The 18,953-nt window shown below is 45.9% G+C and overlaps 1 protein-coding gene across 1 annotated transcript; it reads left to right on the top strand.

Annotated features, from left to right (window-relative positions):
• The first annotated feature begins 7,347 nt into the window (after positions 1–7,347).
• LOC133628675 (homeobox protein Hox-B4-like) lies at positions 7,348–9,752 on the top strand. Its single transcript, XM_062017109.1, is given in 4 exon segments — positions 7,348–7,438; positions 7,441–7,460; positions 7,564–7,984; positions 8,744–9,752. Coding segments are annotated over 4 exon segments (849 nt in total). The 3' UTR covers positions 9,061–9,752.
• Positions 9,753–18,953: the final 9,201 nt, after the last annotated feature.

Here is an 18,953-nt window from a genome sequence, read left to right as displayed (position 1 = left end):
CCAAACTGCTTCCTTTTTTTTTTTGGTTTGTTTTGTTTTAATTACATGTCCAACCTGAAGGGAATGAGCTGACGGAATTATTTAAAATCCTCTTTCTAAAGGTCTCTCCTCAATTAGGGAACCCGAAAAGGTCTTTCATGGGGTTTGCTCCTTCTCTGGGGATCTCTTTGCAGTCCTAAAAAGGACTGAAGAATGACACTTTCTTTCAGAGCAAGACTATTTCGGTGTCTGAATGGATTTTCCCCATTCTTTCGTCTCCTAATGTTAAACAAATTATATTTGGAGGGAGGTTGATAACTCGAGAGATGTCCACTTGACATAGTTTTTCCATGTTCTGTTACCCTAAATAGCTTTAAACAAGAAACTATTTTGACAGTGAGCGTTGAAAGAATAAGACTAGTACGAGGGGTTCCCTCCCCCTTTGATTTATCTCTTTTTAACATGTGACTGTATGTGTATGTGTATACACACACATATATATATCCTTTAAGTCAAAACAAATGACAGCCCTGGGATTTGGCGTAAAAGACGTTTGTTTGGTGGAGAGAGACTTTGTAAAACCAGGGCAGGAGAAATTCGGGACGGAGCGGGAAGAGGAGGAGGGGCATTTGGAAGAGGCGACTCTGGGCAGGGACTGCTGTGCAGTAGGCGAAGCTGTAACGCCCTCGAGCAGCCAGCAGAGCTCGCTTCAGACCAAGTTCACTGCCGGCAGTCGGACCGGGCTGGAGCGGCACCAAGCCGCCGCATCCGCTGGGCATCCCCGCGCCCGCTGGGCCCCGCACCCCTAAGAGTCCTGCAGCCCCCGGGCGGCCGCTGCGCCGTTGGGCTACTAGCTCCGATACTCCAAAAGAGCAAAAATCTAGGAACATCACCCTCCTCATCCCCCCAAAAAGGAGGTGAAAAAAAACCCCAATCAGAGCAGGCAACCAACAACTCATCCAGGTGAAATCCCAAATAAAGAAGAAATCGCGCAACGCAACCGCGATTTAAGTTCTTTATTTGGTTTGGGTTTTTGTGGATTTTTGTTTGTTTTTCTCCTTTTCTTCGAAATATAAAAGTGGAGGGGCTGCAAGAAGGGAAAAAAAAATCATCCGTCTAAGGCATCAATGAGTGAGCTGGAGATAAACATGTAGTATTTGCAAAGTTCTGATTCTTTTTTTGTTGTTTCTCATCTGGAGAAAAAAATCACTAAGAAATGTCTTTTTTCTTTTTTTTTTAAAGTAATATAAATAAATTAGGGAAATCGGTGCCGCATTAGTTTCTAGAGAGATCTTGGGGTGTCTGTTAGTACAGCATTATAGCTAGAGGGGTCAAAAACTGTAGGGTCAAAAGTTTACGCTGTGAGTGACTGAGTCTAGTGTCTAGACTGAAGTCAGTGCGAGGGAAAAAATAGGAGAAAGAAAGCAGGGAGGGAGACGAGGTGGGAATCTGCTGATGGACAGAGAGGGGAGAAGATGATGGCGAGGTGGGAATGATCTTCAGCGACGAGCCGGGGCATGGCGGGGTTGAGGGGGAACTGCAGGATTTGGAATGGGAAGTCGGTAGAAAAGAAGGTGAATTGATTTGGGTTTCCCGTGAGGAAACACCGAGTGACTTCTTAGTATTTTTCCAAGATAACCCTTGAAACGCAGAATATAGGGGAAATGCATTTATTAAATCCAATTACGTGGAGGTCCCTCCAGGATAATAGCGCGAGTAGTTAAAAAAATAATTTTTATTCCAGTGTCAATTTTGTTTGGATAGGATATAAATTATATCGAAAGAACAACAACAACAGACACCGTTGGTAAAAATGTCTCCTAAGATCTTCCCTTGGAAACCCTCTCAACTCCTCATGGCGCCGGAGTCCCATCCCCATACAGTGATACGTGCTCAGTGTGAGAGTAAACTCTCATCCAAAAAACCCCAAGAATTACACGAAATAAAGTCCGTGATTTACTGTTTGCCTTTTTAATGGTGGGAAATCTAGAATAATTACACAGGTAAAATCAATGGATTGACTGCTTTAAAAAATGCAGTGGATGTATTTGAAGAAGTTTTAAGCGTCCCTTTCGTCTCTCGGGCAACGTTAAAGAAGCTAATTTGATTTTGCAGCCCACTTTCCGTCTCAAATTAAATGTTTTCTATTTCTTGCTTGAAATGTGACTCCACTCTGGTCACTGCAACAGTTTAATGAACTGATATAATAAATATTTCCCTTGGCATTTCAAAGTTATTTCCTACACTGCTGGCCTTGAACGCTCTAAACTCTAAATATTATTTGCACTGGGACCGGGAAAGATCTTTTCAATACCTTCTTCAGTAAACAGTCGGAGCAAGACAAACTCTTGAGGGAGTAGGGGGAAGCCTTACAAATTTACCTTTTGTTTTATGTCTCGAGTTTTAAATATTTTCAGTGACTAAATGCTTACAAGGATCATTTTTTCTTGGAAGAGAAAGAGAGAATATTAGAACTCTGGGAAAGGCATTCTGGAAAATCCATCTGCTTTCCCGGTGCGGATATATTCATGGAGCAGGTGAAATACAAGAGAATGACAAGCGTTTTGTTTCGCGTGATAAGGCTCGGGTTTAATTAATTGCCGTGAATTTGCTTGGTATTTATAAAATATCTCTATATAAGGGCTACCGTTTAATTTTAACTCGGATGATCCATCTCTTCACCCTAGTAATTACTACACTTATCTCTCCAGAACAGTCATTTCTTCTCCTGGTTTACAGAACAGGTAATGGATAATAAAGGCCATTTGTTTTCGGGGTATTAAAACAAGCAGGTATAATTTCACTGCAATAAAAAGAAAAAAAACCCAAACAATACCTTCCAACTTTCCTTATGATACTCACTCCTACATCATAACGTTTAACTTTCAATTTAGGGACGTGAGGCCGCGTGTTCATTTGAAGTGGATTCATTAGGAGAGATGTAACGAGGGAGGGAGGAAATTAAAGGTGTCATTTTCAAGGATATTTCTAATTTATCTCCCTTGCTGAGGACGGACTTGGCCTGGCCTGAGCAAGGTGAGAGCGTCTGAGCACCGGCCAGGCGCTGCAAATACAACTCAAGGTGGGATTTCGTTTTTTGTTTTCTTTTCCTTCTCCCTAACGGACAATCAACTGAATGACTTTTTTTTATCCTGATTTTCTCTCCAAATGACTTCTTTATCGCGAGGAGAAACGCGGGGCTGGAGTTGGTGGTGTAACCCGGGGATGAGTGGTGACTCCCCGCAGCCCATGGCAGACATGCTCCACTCTCCGTCCCTGCCAGTGCGCTGCCTCGCGGGTTTTAGGTGAAAATATGGGGAGGGTTGTTCATTTGATACGAAAAGGACGCACAAGGCTGTCTGGGAAAACACGAAGAGGCTTAAATCTTCCTTTCCCTATTGCAAAGCAGGTGTGGGCCGATCTCCACCCAATCCTGCAGCCACAGCAATACAGATCAAATGCATTCGAAGAGCCGGTCGCTCCTCATTCAAAGTTCTGCCCTAAAGAAATACCATTTGCTTAGGGGGAGGGAGATGCGGGCGGGGGGGAATATCCCAGCTTAATACACAAACACGAGAGGTTTCCGCTTCCGAAAGGGAAAATTAAAAATCCCAACAGTTTAATTTTTAAAAATCCCCATCCTCATTCCTGTCTGACTCGAGAGCGAGATCTCCGGGGGAGGAGAGGAAGGAAAAAAATACCCAGGGGCGAGGGGGAACCCAAACCTAAAAATGTCAGCGTGGAGCGGCGCGGAGGGAGCGCGGCGTATGGTGAAGCGCGGATCAGTGCGGCCCTCGGCTACGGACATGCCTCACTGTTTAACAAAGACTGACAAACTATGAGACTAATACCAAAACTTGCGGCTTTCCTACCTCAAAATGCTCAGAGGGCCTCCCGGCGCTGCCAGGAGAAGTTCCGCTCGCCTTTAAGGACAATAGTGGGTTATAGTGGGGGAGTGGAGGAGCACCGACAAACCCCATTAAAAAAAAAAAAAAAAAAAAGGAGAGAGGAAGAAATTAGTGTTCTTACCGAGAAATAACCTCATTGGAAAAGCAACACGGGAGACCGAGAGGAGAATATGGACTGGGGAGTGGGGTGGGGGGTGCTGTGGATTTTGGGGAGTTTCTATAGAATTCCACCGGCAAAATCTTCCCAAGTTTTGAGGGAGCGTTCTGACCCCCTCCGAGCAAGGGACCCGCGTTTTGCCAAGGTAGGTACTGCTGTCGGCATTACACCGATGCGGCCGGGCTCGGGGAGGAGCATCCCTCGTTTAGTGACCCTTCTTTTGGGGCCACCAAAGAGATGGTCAGCAGCAGGAGCAGTTTAATATCCGCCCCCGCTCCCCGTCCACTCTGGCAGGTGCCTTTGGGAGGCTTTTGGGGAAGCTTGGGTGCTCCCTCTTAGGTGATGAACAGGCTAGGGGGGAGGGGAACACTCCCTCATCCCCTCGTCTGAGGGTGTTTTGAAATGGTAAAGAATTCTGGTGGAATTTACTATGAAAAACTTGCGCGACGTGGGGCTGTTTCCCAGCAAAAGGGATAAAGATGTGCAGAGTGGGGGATGAGGGGCTTTAATTTGGGATCAGAGGGGGATTTCTTGGAGATGTAGCGGGGGAAGATTTCTGCTAGACCCTAGGGGTGCCGGTTTGCTGGCACCAGTCCCTCGGATCATGGGGAAGGAAAATTAAACCCGATTTAAAAAAAAAAAAAAAAAGGATGTAGGAGTGGGATAAAAATCCAGAATAGGTCTAGTTCAGGCTCCTCGGTTAGGAGATCGCCACGATATCGGCTGCGAGGAAATACAATAAAATAAATCAGAGAAAGGATTGGAAAGGAAAAATAAAATTTAAGAGAGAAGGGGGGAAAACGAACTCCAAATGAATTGATTCTGTCGAATTATTTTATAGGATCCATCTACACGTTGTACAAACAGATTTGATTTGACTTCTTACTTTTATGGCAGGTTTTAGAAGGGAAGGTAAATTCTAGAGTTGCTATCTTCTGCTCCCCAGCAAAATGTAGGGCTGTTTTGGGGAGGTGGGAAACTGTGCTCGCTGCGTTTACTGGAAACTCGGGCTTGGTTTAGGCGTCTGAAATGTTTCGAGTGTTATCCTAGGTGCATTTGGACTTATTTCTTAAAATATATTTTCCTTTTTCTGGTAATCTGGGAATCATACGTTTTATCAGGAAAATCGAAAAACCGACTATTGACCTGAAAAATCTCGGGGCATCATATGTCCGGGAAAACTTCGGGAGATTCCTTCTTGGCCATAACTTTTTTTGTTTGTTTGTTTTTGTTAGGAAAAATGCACGAGCTTCTGAAATATATTTAAGGGTGGGGTTTTTTTAGGAATTTTAATGTGGGGCAAAACACTGTTTTTCTCCGAGAGCCTCTTTGCTATGACATTTAAATGCAATTAATGCCGGAGATACTTGACCAAAATGTTCTACCTTTTGAAATACAGAAGGACAGAAAAAGAAGGGGAAGCTATACTTTTAATCTCTTGAGCATCTGTGATTTTAAACGAAATCTCGACATGATGCTACCCTCATTAGTTCCGAATGAAGGTTCATTACCTAGACAGGATGAATATTTTATTGCTTTATATCCCCTTTTCGGAAATGAAACACTTTTGATCTTTTTCTTGGGTTGTAAAAAGAATTGCCTGTCATTAAAAAAAAAAAAAAATCTGTCATCCCATCTGCCTTTGCATTCTGTATTTCTTTTCAGATGGGTTTTTTCTCTGTCTCTTTTTTTTTTTTTTAACGTATCATTTCTCCACATACGCAAGTATAAACCCAAATCTTGATTGACCTCCAAGAACGAAAAATGGGTGAAATCTTGGCGCAGCGGATGCGGGAATGATCCAGAGGGTTTCGGGAAGGAGGCAGACGGAGCTAGGACATTTTGCTTTTAGATGTCGAATATTTGGATTCGGATCTCGTTGTGCGTCTATAGGGATATATTCAGGCCAGGTGATGCTTAATTTTTTACCACAGCAGTAAACTAATGTATGTGGTGGTGTGGGGAAGACAGAAAAGTTCTGGTTTCTATCAGCTCTTCGGATACTGAGCTGGTGCTTTAATTAATCGCCTTCCCTCTGGAGAGCGAATCTTTTAACTACCCTTAGTTATAGATCAATTCTTGATCTCTCGAGTCACAAAACTTTACCCCCCATACCCCAGAAGATAATTATGGCGGTAGGCGAAGATCTCTTACCAAGGAGGATGCATCTGTCTTCTATATGTACCCTGTAGATCCGAATTTGTGTAAAGGAAGTTGGGTCACAAATTCGTATCTAGGGGAATATGTAGTTGACACAAACACTACAGGTCACAATCCCAGAAGGCATTTAAACCAAAAAACTTCCCCTCCCAGAAAAAAAAAATAACCGAAACCACACACCCTCCTAGAACCCTAAATAAAAGGGTGAAAACAAGGTCTTAACCAGAAAAACGCATTATAGCTGAAAAGAAATGCTTTGGATTTGACCTTAGCTCAACTCCAGCGCTCCTGCGATAAACTTTATCATCACTTCGAGATAAAATTTGACCTGCAAAGGCGGAATGGGGGTGGGGAGATCAGGGGTGTTATAGTCGGGATTTAAGAGCCACGATCCTGCTATTGCTTTGGTTTGTAATCTCAGCACTGACACCGACACAAAATATTACTGTTTCCTTTCCTGCCGCTTGCGAGGATCTTAGTGCGAGTTACAGGTTTAAACATGGATTTGATGAATTAAGGGGGGGGAGTGACAAGCTACTACTTTGCTCTGGCTTTCAAAGCGTCTTTATTACATGAAGGGCGAGGCGAAGATACATTAATACTTGGACTAATTCGCTCATCAAGTCCTTGATTTCTTGCTTGTGGGCTCCTTTTTTTTCCACATCGGTGCATGGGAAACGAGTCAATCGCAGCGCGCAGCCGAATGAGATTTAGGAGTCCTGGTACCCCGAATTAGCTGTAAATTCCTTATCGATCCCAACCCAGCCCTATTCATCTCTGCCAGGCTCGGGGCGCAATGTCCCTTTTCGTATCGCCTTAGCAGGGAATTAGATGCAAGCGCCACGCGGAGGGATCACCATGGATCATGTGCTGGGGCAGCGGCTGGTTGCCTCGACTCTCCTGAAAAAGCATTTTTATCCTTTTTTTTTTTTTTTTTTTTGAGCGTGAGGAATTTTATTTTTACCATCCCCCTTTCCCTCGGTGTCCCCCAGTCCCGAGCCAGGACACATCTCAGAGGGGTGTGAGTCGGGGGGGCGGGGGGGACTGCTTCTCGCCCTCGGGGCGCTACGGAGCTCGCGGACAGAGGTTTCAGGAGGCAACGGAGCCGAGGGGGAGCAGGAGCCCCCGATCGTCTCCCCGGGGATGCTGGGGGCCCCGAGAGAGCCCGGGCTGGGCAGATTTCCTGATCCGGGGATCGCGGGACCCCTTGCCATTGGCCCGCGCTGTCACATGGACTCAACTTTGTTCACTTGACAGTAAATAGGAGGGTTTCACAAAACAGGAAAACGAGTAAAGGGGGGGACAGGAATAAATTTTAGTAGATACTTTTTTTTGTGCGCGTGTGTGTGTAATTATAAGAAATTAATGGCCATGAGCTCGTTTTTTATCAACTCCAACTATGTGGACCCCAAGTTCCCACCCTGTGAAGAGTATTCCCACAGCAATTACCTTCCCAAACACTCGCCGGAATATTACAGCAGTCAGAGGCGAGAGAGCATTTTCCACCATGAAGCGATGTACCAGCAGCGGTCAGCCTGCAAGGAGCAGCTCTCCTGTCAGAGCTCCGGCCATCAAGCAGCGGTGTTATCACCCCGGGGTCATGTCCATCCTCCGGCCGGGCTGCAGAGCCGCCTCTCTGAGCCAAGCCAGCCCTGTGAGCCGCTCACCCCCAACCCACCACCCTCCTGCAGCCAAAGCTCTCTCAACCAAAGCCCTTCCGATTCCTCGGGCAAAGAGCCGGTAGTTTACCCCTGGATGAAAAAAGTCCATGTAAGCACGGGTAAGTGAACTAAAGTGTCTTTGCTTTATACTAAGTGGCACCTCAAAGTCTTGTAGAAATCTTATTGCACTAGTTGTAAAATAACTATTCGTGAAGATTTACGATCGCCTGTTTGCAGAGCGGTATAATTACATCCTCCATAAATTTTTATTGCTCTGCTTGGCCATGTGCCTTTGAAGTCTCTGTTACCATTCTCCTCCAGTTTTTTGCAGGCTACTTTTTTTAATGGCTGTTGAATCTTCATAAGTTAAGTTTTATGTTTTCGTAATTTGTATTTAAGTGGCGGGTTGAGTAAACTTTTACTGTGTCCTCCCCCTCTTTTTTTAAAAGTCTGATATATTTAAGAAAAAGGAGTGTCTGTGATTGCCTGTTTGCATGTGCGTAGGGGGGAATTTATAGATTGGGGGATAATAGAGTGATGCTCAAGTAGAGGCGTGTATGTATACGTGTGTATACACGCGTGGAGCGCATAGAAAATATGTCTGGGGGACTTTATAAAAATAACTCTGCAAGAATACAAGTCAGACAGGGAAGATAGAGGTGGAGATTTGAAATTAGGTTCTGGATATCTTTTTAGAAGGTTCACGGAGTATTTTTCTAGTATATTCCCCCACCAAAAGAATGTGTGATGCTTTTTGGGGGTGTGGGGAAGGATTCATTAAAGGAACAGCTCAGTAATTCTACTTCTGCTCCTTTTTTTTTCTCCTTACTTTTTTTTTTTTTCCCCTTTTTTCCTTCTCCTCCTTTGTGTTTGTTCAGTAAACCCCAATTACTCAGGAGGGGAACCGAAACGCTCCCGCACAGCGTACACCAGGCAGCAAGTCCTGGAGCTGGAGAAGGAATTTCACTATAATCGCTATCTCACCCGGAGGCGCAGGGTCGAGATTGCCCACTCCCTCTGCCTCTCCGAGCGTCAGATCAAAATTTGGTTCCAGAACAGGAGGATGAAATGGAAAAAAGATCACAAGTTACCAAATACCAAGATCAGGTCTAATTCTGCCAGCTCCTCTGCCAGTCTACAGATCCCACAGGGAGGATCTCAAACCCGAGTGCATAGACCAGCCAGCAGCCTATAACTGTCCTTCGGATGGATGGATGGATGGATGGATGGATGGAGTGTGCATGTTTGTGAGTGTAGGTTTGTGTGTGGGTAGGACACACTTTTTTTTTTTTTTTTAATGCTCCAAGAAGAGAGGGAAAGAGGGCAGCTCTTTATTTATAAAGGGAACAGAGGGAGACTCAGCTGCAACAAAGCAGAGCTGTGCTGTTGTGCTTCTCTTCCATTAAAAGAAGACTGCAGATAGTAGTTTTCAGATTTGGCTAAGATGGATCCTTGTTTCATCTTTAATCACGCCAAGCTCTGCCCCATTTGTCATGTTTACTCTCCCGTACAAAGGATGGACCTTATGTCTGCTATTACCTCGACAACCAGCACTCACTTTAATAAACGAGGCTCAGTTTCTTCAAAACGAAATGATTTTTCTCCCCCCACCCCCTCCCGCCGTTTTTTTTCCTCTTTTTCTTTTCTCACCTACCAGCCACAAACGGAAAGTTATGTCCCACCAGCCGAAAGACGCGACGATTCTAGTACAGCCCCGCGAGGGATGATAATACCATCAGATACAACCAAAAACCTCGCCGAGGGGAGCGGGGCTGTCGTGCGTGGGAGTGTGTGTGGGAGTGGACATCCGTAAAAAAAAATAAGGAAAATTTGGTGAAGTGGGTGATGGAGAAAGAAAGCGAGAAGATGGAGAGGGATGTAGGACGAGGGATGTAGGACGCCCCCTGCCTTTTTCCCTTTTTTTTTTTTTTTTTAGGCCAGCAGGTTAATTGTGAATCTGGGAAAGGGAGGGGGTTTGGGAGGGGAGAGTGAGGAGAGTTAGAAACTGTGTGGTAAACAGAGGCATCTAGCTTCATTCCCCCCAGTCTGGGGTGGAGAGGGGGCTCCACTTTCCCACTGTCCAGCCCAGTTTTCTACTGAAAATGTGAATTGCGCCCGGCAGCGTGACCGGGGGATATGGGGATATGGGGGCAGGGGCTTGGCGAGACTTCCCCCGGCACCTCGCCCACCTCCCTCCCCTCCCTTTGTTCTTCCCGTTACCTGTAAATAGCAGAGAAAAGGAACAACTACCAAAAAAAAAAAAAGGGTAATTGGAAATAAAGTTTCTCATTGTGAATCTGACCCTGTGTGGTTATTTTTCGTTTGGGGGATGTTGTCTGTTCTGGTGAGGAAAAAAAAAAAAGGTTTTTTTCCCCTCAGGGATTTCTATTGTCAATGGCGCAGCCTCAACTCCCTAATGAAAAAAAAATGTTTGAGTAGGGTCTATCAGTCTTAAGTACTGCTAACCCTTACATGTGATGATTTATTTATTCTAAGTATGTATTAATATGCTCTTCTCAAACTGGTCTCAAACAAAACAGAGGTAGTCATTAGCACTTTACTGTAAGAAATGGAAGTGGTCTTTTATTTCTTTCGAGAGTTTTGGATTTAAATAAATAAATAAATGTCCTTCTCCAAAGTAGTTAATACATTAATGAGTCTAATTTTTGCACAGATGCTTCTCTGTGTTTGCAGATTTTCTGTGTATTTTTACATTATAAAGGATCTGGCTCCTGCATAGCCTGACAAGCAAATGGATAATCAAGAAGACAAATGGCTTCTTTTGTGAGTCACAGCACTTGTATTAATTTTCATTTTCTTTCTCATAGAAAGTATCAAAAAGACTGTTCAGGACGAAATAATATTCCAGTTACAAGTATTAAAAAAAAGACTCTTGTGTGCAGGGGGGCAGGAAACCAGCTGAAGAAAATAGTAATTTTCAGACACTTGCCTCTAAAAAAAAAAAAGGCTTTTGCTTATTTGTTCAGTGTCCATATAATTCTCCGAGATCTCCTCCAGCAGGGTCGAAATATTCCCACCCATGATTCAGAAAAAAAGACGGAGCTTGAAACATCTCAAGCCGAGTGTATTTCTGTGTTGTTCCTTGGGTTGTGGTGAAGCACCACGCTGGCACCTTGCAAGGAGTGTCCCCCAAAACCCCATGCCCCGCTCAGACAAAAGGACCTCAGAACTTTCTTTCTTTTACACGCTCTGATGTAGAAGAAATAGAATTATGGGTGCATTTTTTTTAGAAGTAGTAACTTTTTTGTTGAGTTTTGGTTTTTGTTGATTTTATTGGATTTTTTGTTTGTATGTTTTACGTACACAAGGGCTGCATTTTATTGTAAAGGCTGAGGTTGGGGTGGTTTGTTATTGTTGTTGCATTTTATTTTACTGTTTCTCTCTTTGATCTGTTGAGGTTCTAAAGAGGGTGATATTTTCAAGATAGTGCTTCTAAGAATAGCAAAAAAAAAGGTTCTTTTTTTTTTTTTTTTTAAAGCATATGTTTCCGGGAATGCGGGGTCTATAGAAGCAAATCAAAGCTGGAAAGTATGAATAGGATAGAAGGGGGAGAAAAGAAGATTTCTATAGGACCTAAAAGTTCACAGCCATTATAAGCAGACAGAAGCCAAGAAAAATGTGAGAATTATACAGAAAATCATTAATCACTTCTTTTCTTTAAATACTTATCCTTTTTCTATTGTTATTCAACAGTAAATCTCTGCAGACCGTCTGTTGGGAAAAAAGCATCCGGAGTCCTAAAAGAATCCTCAGGGGAAATAATAATAATATTATTAATAAAATTTGGATCTAAAGGTGAAAGCTTTATTTTTGGGGGAGAAAACCAGAAGCCCCCCAAGTTGTCCCCTCCTCCAGACCTCTCACTGTGGAAGAAACCACCCAAACCATGAGGGTCGTCTCTGGGGCATTGGAAAGAGGATGTGGGAGCAAAGCAGGTAACAGAACTGCTCACTTGGCATGCATTTCTGATCGATTTGTTGTCTCCTTTCACCAAAAAGCTGGGGAAAGCAAAAGAAAAAAGAAGCTTAAAAAAAAAGATAAATAAAAGCAACAACACACTAATTCTTGTGCGGGGTTTGCAGGTGAGTGGCTTGTGGCGAGAGAATTTTTTTCCCCTCGATTTGGAGTTGTGTGTGTTTGGGACTCGGCCCCGCGGAGCTTTGCTGCGGGACCCCGGATACAGCTGTGGGGCAGCAGCGGGGACCCTCGAGTGGGGATTACGGGGTTACTCCGCTCGGTTTCTTTTTGTAAAAATCCTCTTTTCTTCTTTTTTCTTTTTTTGTGTGTGGATTTTTTTCCTTGCTAGATCTCCCTGCCCGGGTCACAGGGGGAAGGGTTTTTCAGAATGTCCCAAAGCAGACAGGATGCCGGGGGTGCAAGTGTCCCGATTATCTGTGTCCTGGCCGCGCTGGTGCTCCCGGGGAGTGGTGCGGGAATACCGTGCCGAAGGAAAAGGATGAAAACTAGGCAGACAAAATCCAGCTTTGGCAAGCCGCGATCGGGGGATAGAGTTCACGCAGAGGACACGTTTTCTAGGCGATTATCTGGATATTGCAGCCGGGGACTGACCTCGCAAACCCCTTGACCCCGCCTCGGCTGGACATTGAGCTGGGCAGCAGCTCAGCCCAGAGCTCTGCAAAACTTTGCGTGTGCGGGTCTCGTCGGCCCCGGCCCTCGCCGCGGTCTTGAGTGGTGGAAGTGGGGAACCAGCTGCGAGAGGAAAAGGTGGGGGGAGAAAGGAGTCAAGAAGGGACTCAGGGGTGGGTTTATTTCTATTTTATCACTGTTTAATCGTTCTGTTTCCGAGTCCGAGCCCGGAAGGCCCTTCTGATTTCACTCGCAAAGCCCTCTGCATTTGCTTGATTGTTTGCTTCTTTGTAAGAAAGAAAGAGAGGAGAGAAGCGCGAATAGGTATGTTTATATGTGTGTGTGTCTGCAGGGGTTTGCCTCGGCAGAGAAGGCTGTGTGTTGTTTGCTTTACACAAATAATATGATGGGGAAGCAACCATAAGCCCTATCCGAAGGGCCAAAGCCCCCGATCCGCCGCCGCATCCCTCGGCCTGCGTCTCATCTCGCCTTTTATTCTCGGAAATTCCATTGTTTCCGAGAGTCTCTCTTCATCCCCCCCTCCCCCCGCACCTCCTCCCATTTCGCCGCTTCCCACGTCGCGCTCAAAAGCCTCTCTGTGCCCAGCTGCTTGCTGCCGGAATGGAACTGCGCGGAGGGGCACGGAGGGGCGTGTGGGATCCCAACGAGTCGAGGGACGCTCGGGTGGCCTCTCTCCGGGACCCCTTATCCGAGATCCCCATCCTAGGCCCCCCAAGCAGCCAACAGCTGAATCTCTTTGTTTCCTTTTGGTCCCCAAATTGGACAAAAAAAGGGTTCTTGTGTGAGATAAATCACATAATCCAGCCCCACTCAGATGTAGTTACTGGAAAGAAGGGGTATAGAGGAAGGGAAAATAAATATATGTGTGTATATCTATCTATATATGCAAGGATTGGTGGTGGGGGATGTGCAGTCCTGCCCGGTATAAGGGACTGGGGTGGTTGCTGCCCCAGTATAGTGCTGGATTGCTTTAAAGGCGGCTGTGCTGGGGGACAGGGTCGGGGGTTTCTCAGCCCCGGTGACAGATTTATGATCTGCAATAAGAACGGCTTGTTTAAATCTGAAAATCAGTCTCGCTTTCTCACTATATAAACTTTTATTTTGTCTTTAGAAAGAAAACAGCTTTGATCACGGCACCTCGGAGGCGAAGTCGACGTTTATGGCCCCGTTTCCCACCCTTTGAACTGGGGTCTTAAAAAAAACCCCCACAAAGTAAAACCACAGCAAATCGAAATAGGTGTTTCTTTTGCATGAAACAAACTCCAAAATGTCAGCGGAGGTTCAGAGGGGCGGTATCTGTCCCGTTTGCTGCCTGGGATGGCTCTGCTGCTTCCTTCCCTCCCCCATTTTTATTTATTTCCCCGGCCCCATTTAAAGGGATACTTCGTTTTGTGGCTAAGGTGAAAAAAAACCCAACAACAACAACAAAAAAAGAAGTGATTGTGTGAAGTGAAACTTGTGGCTTCTGAATTGACCTGAAGTTCCCATAAAAGTCCCCTCCAGTGAAGTTTCCTCCCTCGTGGGACACTGCTCCCCAAGCCACGGGAGCCCCTTTAAATCGAATTTTTTTCCCCCACTTCTTTCCACACCTTGACCAAACGTGTCTCTACCGACAACCGCTTTCACTCGATAAAATCGATTCAGAAATAATTGAGGGCTTTTGAAAACGAAGTGCTTCCCTGCTCGCTCCTTCCTGGCCAGGGGGAGCCCGGACTGCCCTCCCAGCCCCTTTGCCTCAGCTTAAAGCCGGGAGGGGAGGCAGAACTGCTTTTAGGCTCTTAAAATTAATTTTTCCGTTTAGAACGAGCTCCCTCCAGACTTTATCCGCGGGGGGGTGGTGATGCATTTCAGTTCCCGGTGTATCCACCCCGGTGGGGAGTGTAGGGATGCTGAAATGATTGTGGTCGTGGGGAGAGGGACTCCACTCTGGGGTCCCCCCTGGCTCTGGGAGACTCGAGACGCGGTCCTGGGGCTTTCATACTCTCCTCGCTGGCTTTCCCTGGGTTTTTCCCCCCTGGACGGTAGTGGCTCAGCGGCCTTTCCTAGCGACTTCCTTTAATTTTTTTTTCTTTCCTTTTTCTTTTTTTTTTTTTCCCCAGGATCCTTGTACTTGGCAGCTCTCTTCAGAGTTAACATTTAATTATATATTTTTAAAATCTAGTAAAGACTGACCAATCAATAATAGCAGCCAGGAGAAAAGGCCTGGAAGTGAGGTGAAGGCAGGGCTGAGCTGTTGAAAATCGGGAGTATAAATATTCTCAGCTGTTTTAGGTTCTACAACAGTTGTGCTATTCACTATAAGACTGTAATAAAAATCTCGGTGTGGAGAGAAAGAGAGAGGGGGAAAAAGAAAAGGGAAGAAAAAAAGCACGAATCAAGATCTACCTAAGCCAATCTACAGGAGGTGTAGAGAGAGGAGTTTAAATGCTCTCAGTGCCAGGCAGGATAGAGACTGGGGAAATAAAGCCAAAATCGTGCCCTTTGATAGAGAAACGGATCAGAAGTGGCCCTATCACATCTCATTCCAGGCCACGTCAGGCAGCCCCGGGGTGGAGGGTGTCTCTGTCCACCTAGAAAAGCTTCATGCAGTTGGAAACTTCTTTAAAAAAACACTGTTCTGGTGGAAGGTGACAGTGGTCCTTTGAGTATGAAGCGGCGAGACCCCCTTCCCCCTTCCTCATCACGTGATTCATTAAATATTTAATGCAGAGGTTGCAGAATAGATATGTATTCGTCAGGAAAATCGCAGACATGGTCTCCTTGTGTCTGACGTGAAATTCAACTGTCCTTTAAAAAACAAGTCTATAGCTGAGGGGGGGGGGGGAAGAGAGAAAGAGCGAGAGGGAGAGTAAGAAAGAGGGGGAGAGGAGGAGAGGGGAGAGGGAGAGCAGGCTGCAATAAAACAATTCTCAGGAACTACGAAGCCACGTCGAGGGCTGCATTATTGTAAGTAGCAGGGGTTTCCCAATTCCTAGCGTGTCTATGTGTCCATGTAAATTTATTGTTTGTTATTAATGTTATTGTCGTAAAATGTGACAAATAGCCGTCTTCGTTTCCTCCCATTTCTCTTCACAGGATGGTATGTGTGTTTATACCCATCGAGGCATTTCATTGATATTTTTAGGAATATTCCTCCCTCTCCCTCTCCCTCTCCCTCTCCCTCTCCCTCTCCCTCTTCCTCTCCCTCTTTCTCCTCGAATTTTTTTTTTCCTTCTTCCCCCTTTCTTGATTTATTACAATAAACATGTTAGTAGCAGTGCGGCTGCCATTGTGTGTGTGTTTGTGAGAGAGTTGTGTTGTTTATAGTGGTGTCCAAGATAAATAATTTCTGGAGTGAAAATTATGTGCAAGCGATGATATTTTAGAGCGAGGATCTCTCTCTACCCCACTCCCTGGAGTTGATTATTTCAGACGATTTACAGTAATAGATCAGCAGCTAATATGAAAGCTCTGTAGCTGGGGGTCTTAAATTACAGCACCTGTGATTACCAATTAAGGGGAGATTTGTATAAATTTGGTAAACCAGGAACGCCTCATTGGCCTATAAACCTAGTAAAAGAGCATGACCTTAAATCGAAATTACAGCTCCGAGTCCTGCGCTGCAGCATCTCTTTATCAACGATAACTCATTTTCTCCCTGTCCCTGGCAGGACTTCTCACTGGAGAACAGGCACAGGTTGCTTTAGCCAAGCAAGGCAATTTCTGGAGATGCCCCCATTTAAACCAGAGACTGAAATCCGACTTAAAATGCAGCAAAATAAAATAAAGCAGTGGTTGCAACGGGAGGGCTGCAAGGTAGCTGCCTCCGAGAGAGGGATGGCTCTGGTTCCAGGCAGCAAGGGGATCTGCCAGTCAAACCCAGAACAATGGGGGTCTACGGGAACTGGGGCTCTGCCGAGAGACCCCAGCTGCGACGAGTTGTCCTGATCGCCATCGACAGCAGCAGAAAGGGGAAGAAACTCCTTGCGGATAATTCCTGGTGCTTTTCTAGCAAGGGAAGAACTTTGTGTGGGTTTCCAGCTCACGGATCCCGCTAAGGCTTTGGTGGCGGTGGATGGAGAGAGAGAGGGTAATGTTGTCTTGATGGAAGTCGAAGAAGGGGATCGAAGGAATGTCCTTATTTTTGGGGCCTGTTATGAATCTCAGGAAAAGCATAGCCCTAAGGAGAAATAGCACTGGAAACAGGCTGAAATATCAGCAGAACCTGACCGGCAGTTGTTAGTCTTTATAGCGATTCCTATGTAAAATACAATCGAGCTGTAACAGGGAAATATCTTTGAAGCCACTGAGATGGGGTAGCGAAGCTGAAGCTTTGGGGACGAGATGTGTGACCCAAACGAGGGGCACCGCTACCTGCCTCGCCATCAACGTGGGGAGCGCATCCTCCGCGGAAAATGGGAGGTCAGGACTCAGACACTGCCCTCCCCTCCCATCCTCAAACTGGACCAAATTGGTCCTAACTGGGAGTGTTGAAAGCGAAAGGGGAAGGGGGAGATCGCGTTTTTAAAATATTTTACAAGCTTCAACATGGGAGAAGTCAATAAAACTGACAACAGTAGTAAAGATTAAATGTTCGCACCGGATTCATCGCTTTTCCCCCTTCCCTCCCCTCCGTTCACCAGCCAAGTACCACACCGCCCGAGCAGAGATATTTAACTCTGTCTGCTACTGTAAATCTTTATGTAGCAAGATTAGAGCAACTCATCGACTTTCATTAAATATTAAGGGAGATCCAGGGACGGTGACTGAGCCAGAAATACAGCATCATTCTCTGTCAACCCCCGTATTAAGTTGTCACCTTCAAACGGTTGCAGACCCTTTTCCTTCTACGGCCCCCCCCCCCCCAAATTTTATTCGGTGGTATTTTGTTTTATTTTGTTGCGTTTTTTCTGTCAGCTTGAGATGTTGAGCGTGAGAATTTGGCCCTTGGCGGGGGACTACAGGTTCAGTGCGGGGGAGACACCCCGCAGCCTCCGCCCTGGGCGGATTTATCCCCCATCCAGACACCTTTGTGCGAATGTCGCCCCTTAATAATCAGATGTCAGGAGGAGATGGAGTGGCCGAGGACTGCCGAGTCGCTCTGGCCGAGCCTTCGTGCTGGGGACATTGCCCCGACCCCGGGAGCAGAGCCCAACCCCCAAATACGACTGTGGATAAGAGCCTCAGACCCCGGTTAAGAGACTTAGAGAGGAGATAGGATCTCAGATCCTGGACAAGATTCCCACACACTCATTAGTAGACCCAGACCACAATTAGGTTACCCAGAACCAGGAGGGCACCCCATAACAGTGACTGGATTCCAAAATTTGGGAGAAGAGCCTCCAACCTTGCAGGGGACCCTAGACCCAGTCTGGGAGGGGACCGGGACAAGGGCTTGGTTTCGGCCAGAGCTGGGAAAGGGAATCCAGAACCCCTGCCCCATGCAGTCCCCACGCATCCTCCACACATCCTGAGAGCAGCCCCGTCGCCGCTGCTCACCACTGCCCAACAGTTTCGCTCCTCTCCCAGACTGGCTAAAAGTAACGAGCAAATCGTTCCTTACCACATTTAAGCTGTATTTTTTTTATTAACTCGTGGAAAAATGAGAGTTAAAACTTATATTCAAGAAGCAGGGGGGGATAACGAGTTATTTCAAGTAGTTCCAGCAAGTGCTATATCAATATTTTCTGTGCAATAGGTCTTTTTCTTTCCCTCTCAGCCCGTCAGAAGTTCCTCGTCTATCAGCGCTGTGAATCTGTGTTTATTACATCGCATCCCCAAAGAATCCTCCCTCCCTTCCCCTCTCGACTAGACCTACCCTCTCTTTTCCCAAAGAGGAAGCTATTAACGCTGTAAATATGAGTCAACAGTACCTTCATTCATAATTTATTGCAGGCGGTAGGGGAGAGTTATTTAAGACCAAAGTATCGTGGAAGACGAGAGCTGCAAGGTGTGGAGTCCAGGGAGAGGAACAGAGCGGGATAATGTGGAAACCTGTAGTTTAAGCGCAGAGGCGCGGAAAGGCGGGGAGCCCAGGCGGCTATAGGGTGGGCAGCCTTTTTTTTCCCCTGCAAGGGGAGATAAGGCAGTATTTGACCTGTCTGACTCCCAGCATCACTCCTGGGCAGCGAAGGGGCTCAGTCCAGGGGAAAACCAGCATCACCTCTAAATCCACCTCGCTGCAGGAGCCGCACGGGGGGCCCAGAGCTGGTGTCGATTATGTCTTTTCGTTTTCATATTTAATAAGGGAGGCAATCAAGAGCCGCAGGCAGGGACAAAAGGGAAGAGTCACAGTGTCAACAGTGACAGTTTTAAGTATTTTTTGGTAGGGAGGAGAGGAGAGGAGAGGAGAGGAGAGGAGAGGAGAGGAGAGGAGAGGAGAGGAGAGGGAGATGAAAGAACTGAAAGGCAACAACTTCATTTCAACATTTCCTCGCACCTAACCATCCCAGCTGAAAAGGAAGGCTATAAATCAGAGGC

This window comes from Colius striatus, chromosome W (genome assembly GCF_028858725.1).
Source record: "Colius striatus isolate bColStr4 chromosome W, bColStr4.1.hap1, whole genome shotgun sequence".
NCBI classification, from domain to species: Eukaryota; Metazoa; Chordata; class Aves; order Coliiformes; family Coliidae; genus Colius; species Colius striatus.
This window is presented reverse-complemented; position numbering and strand designations above follow the sequence as displayed.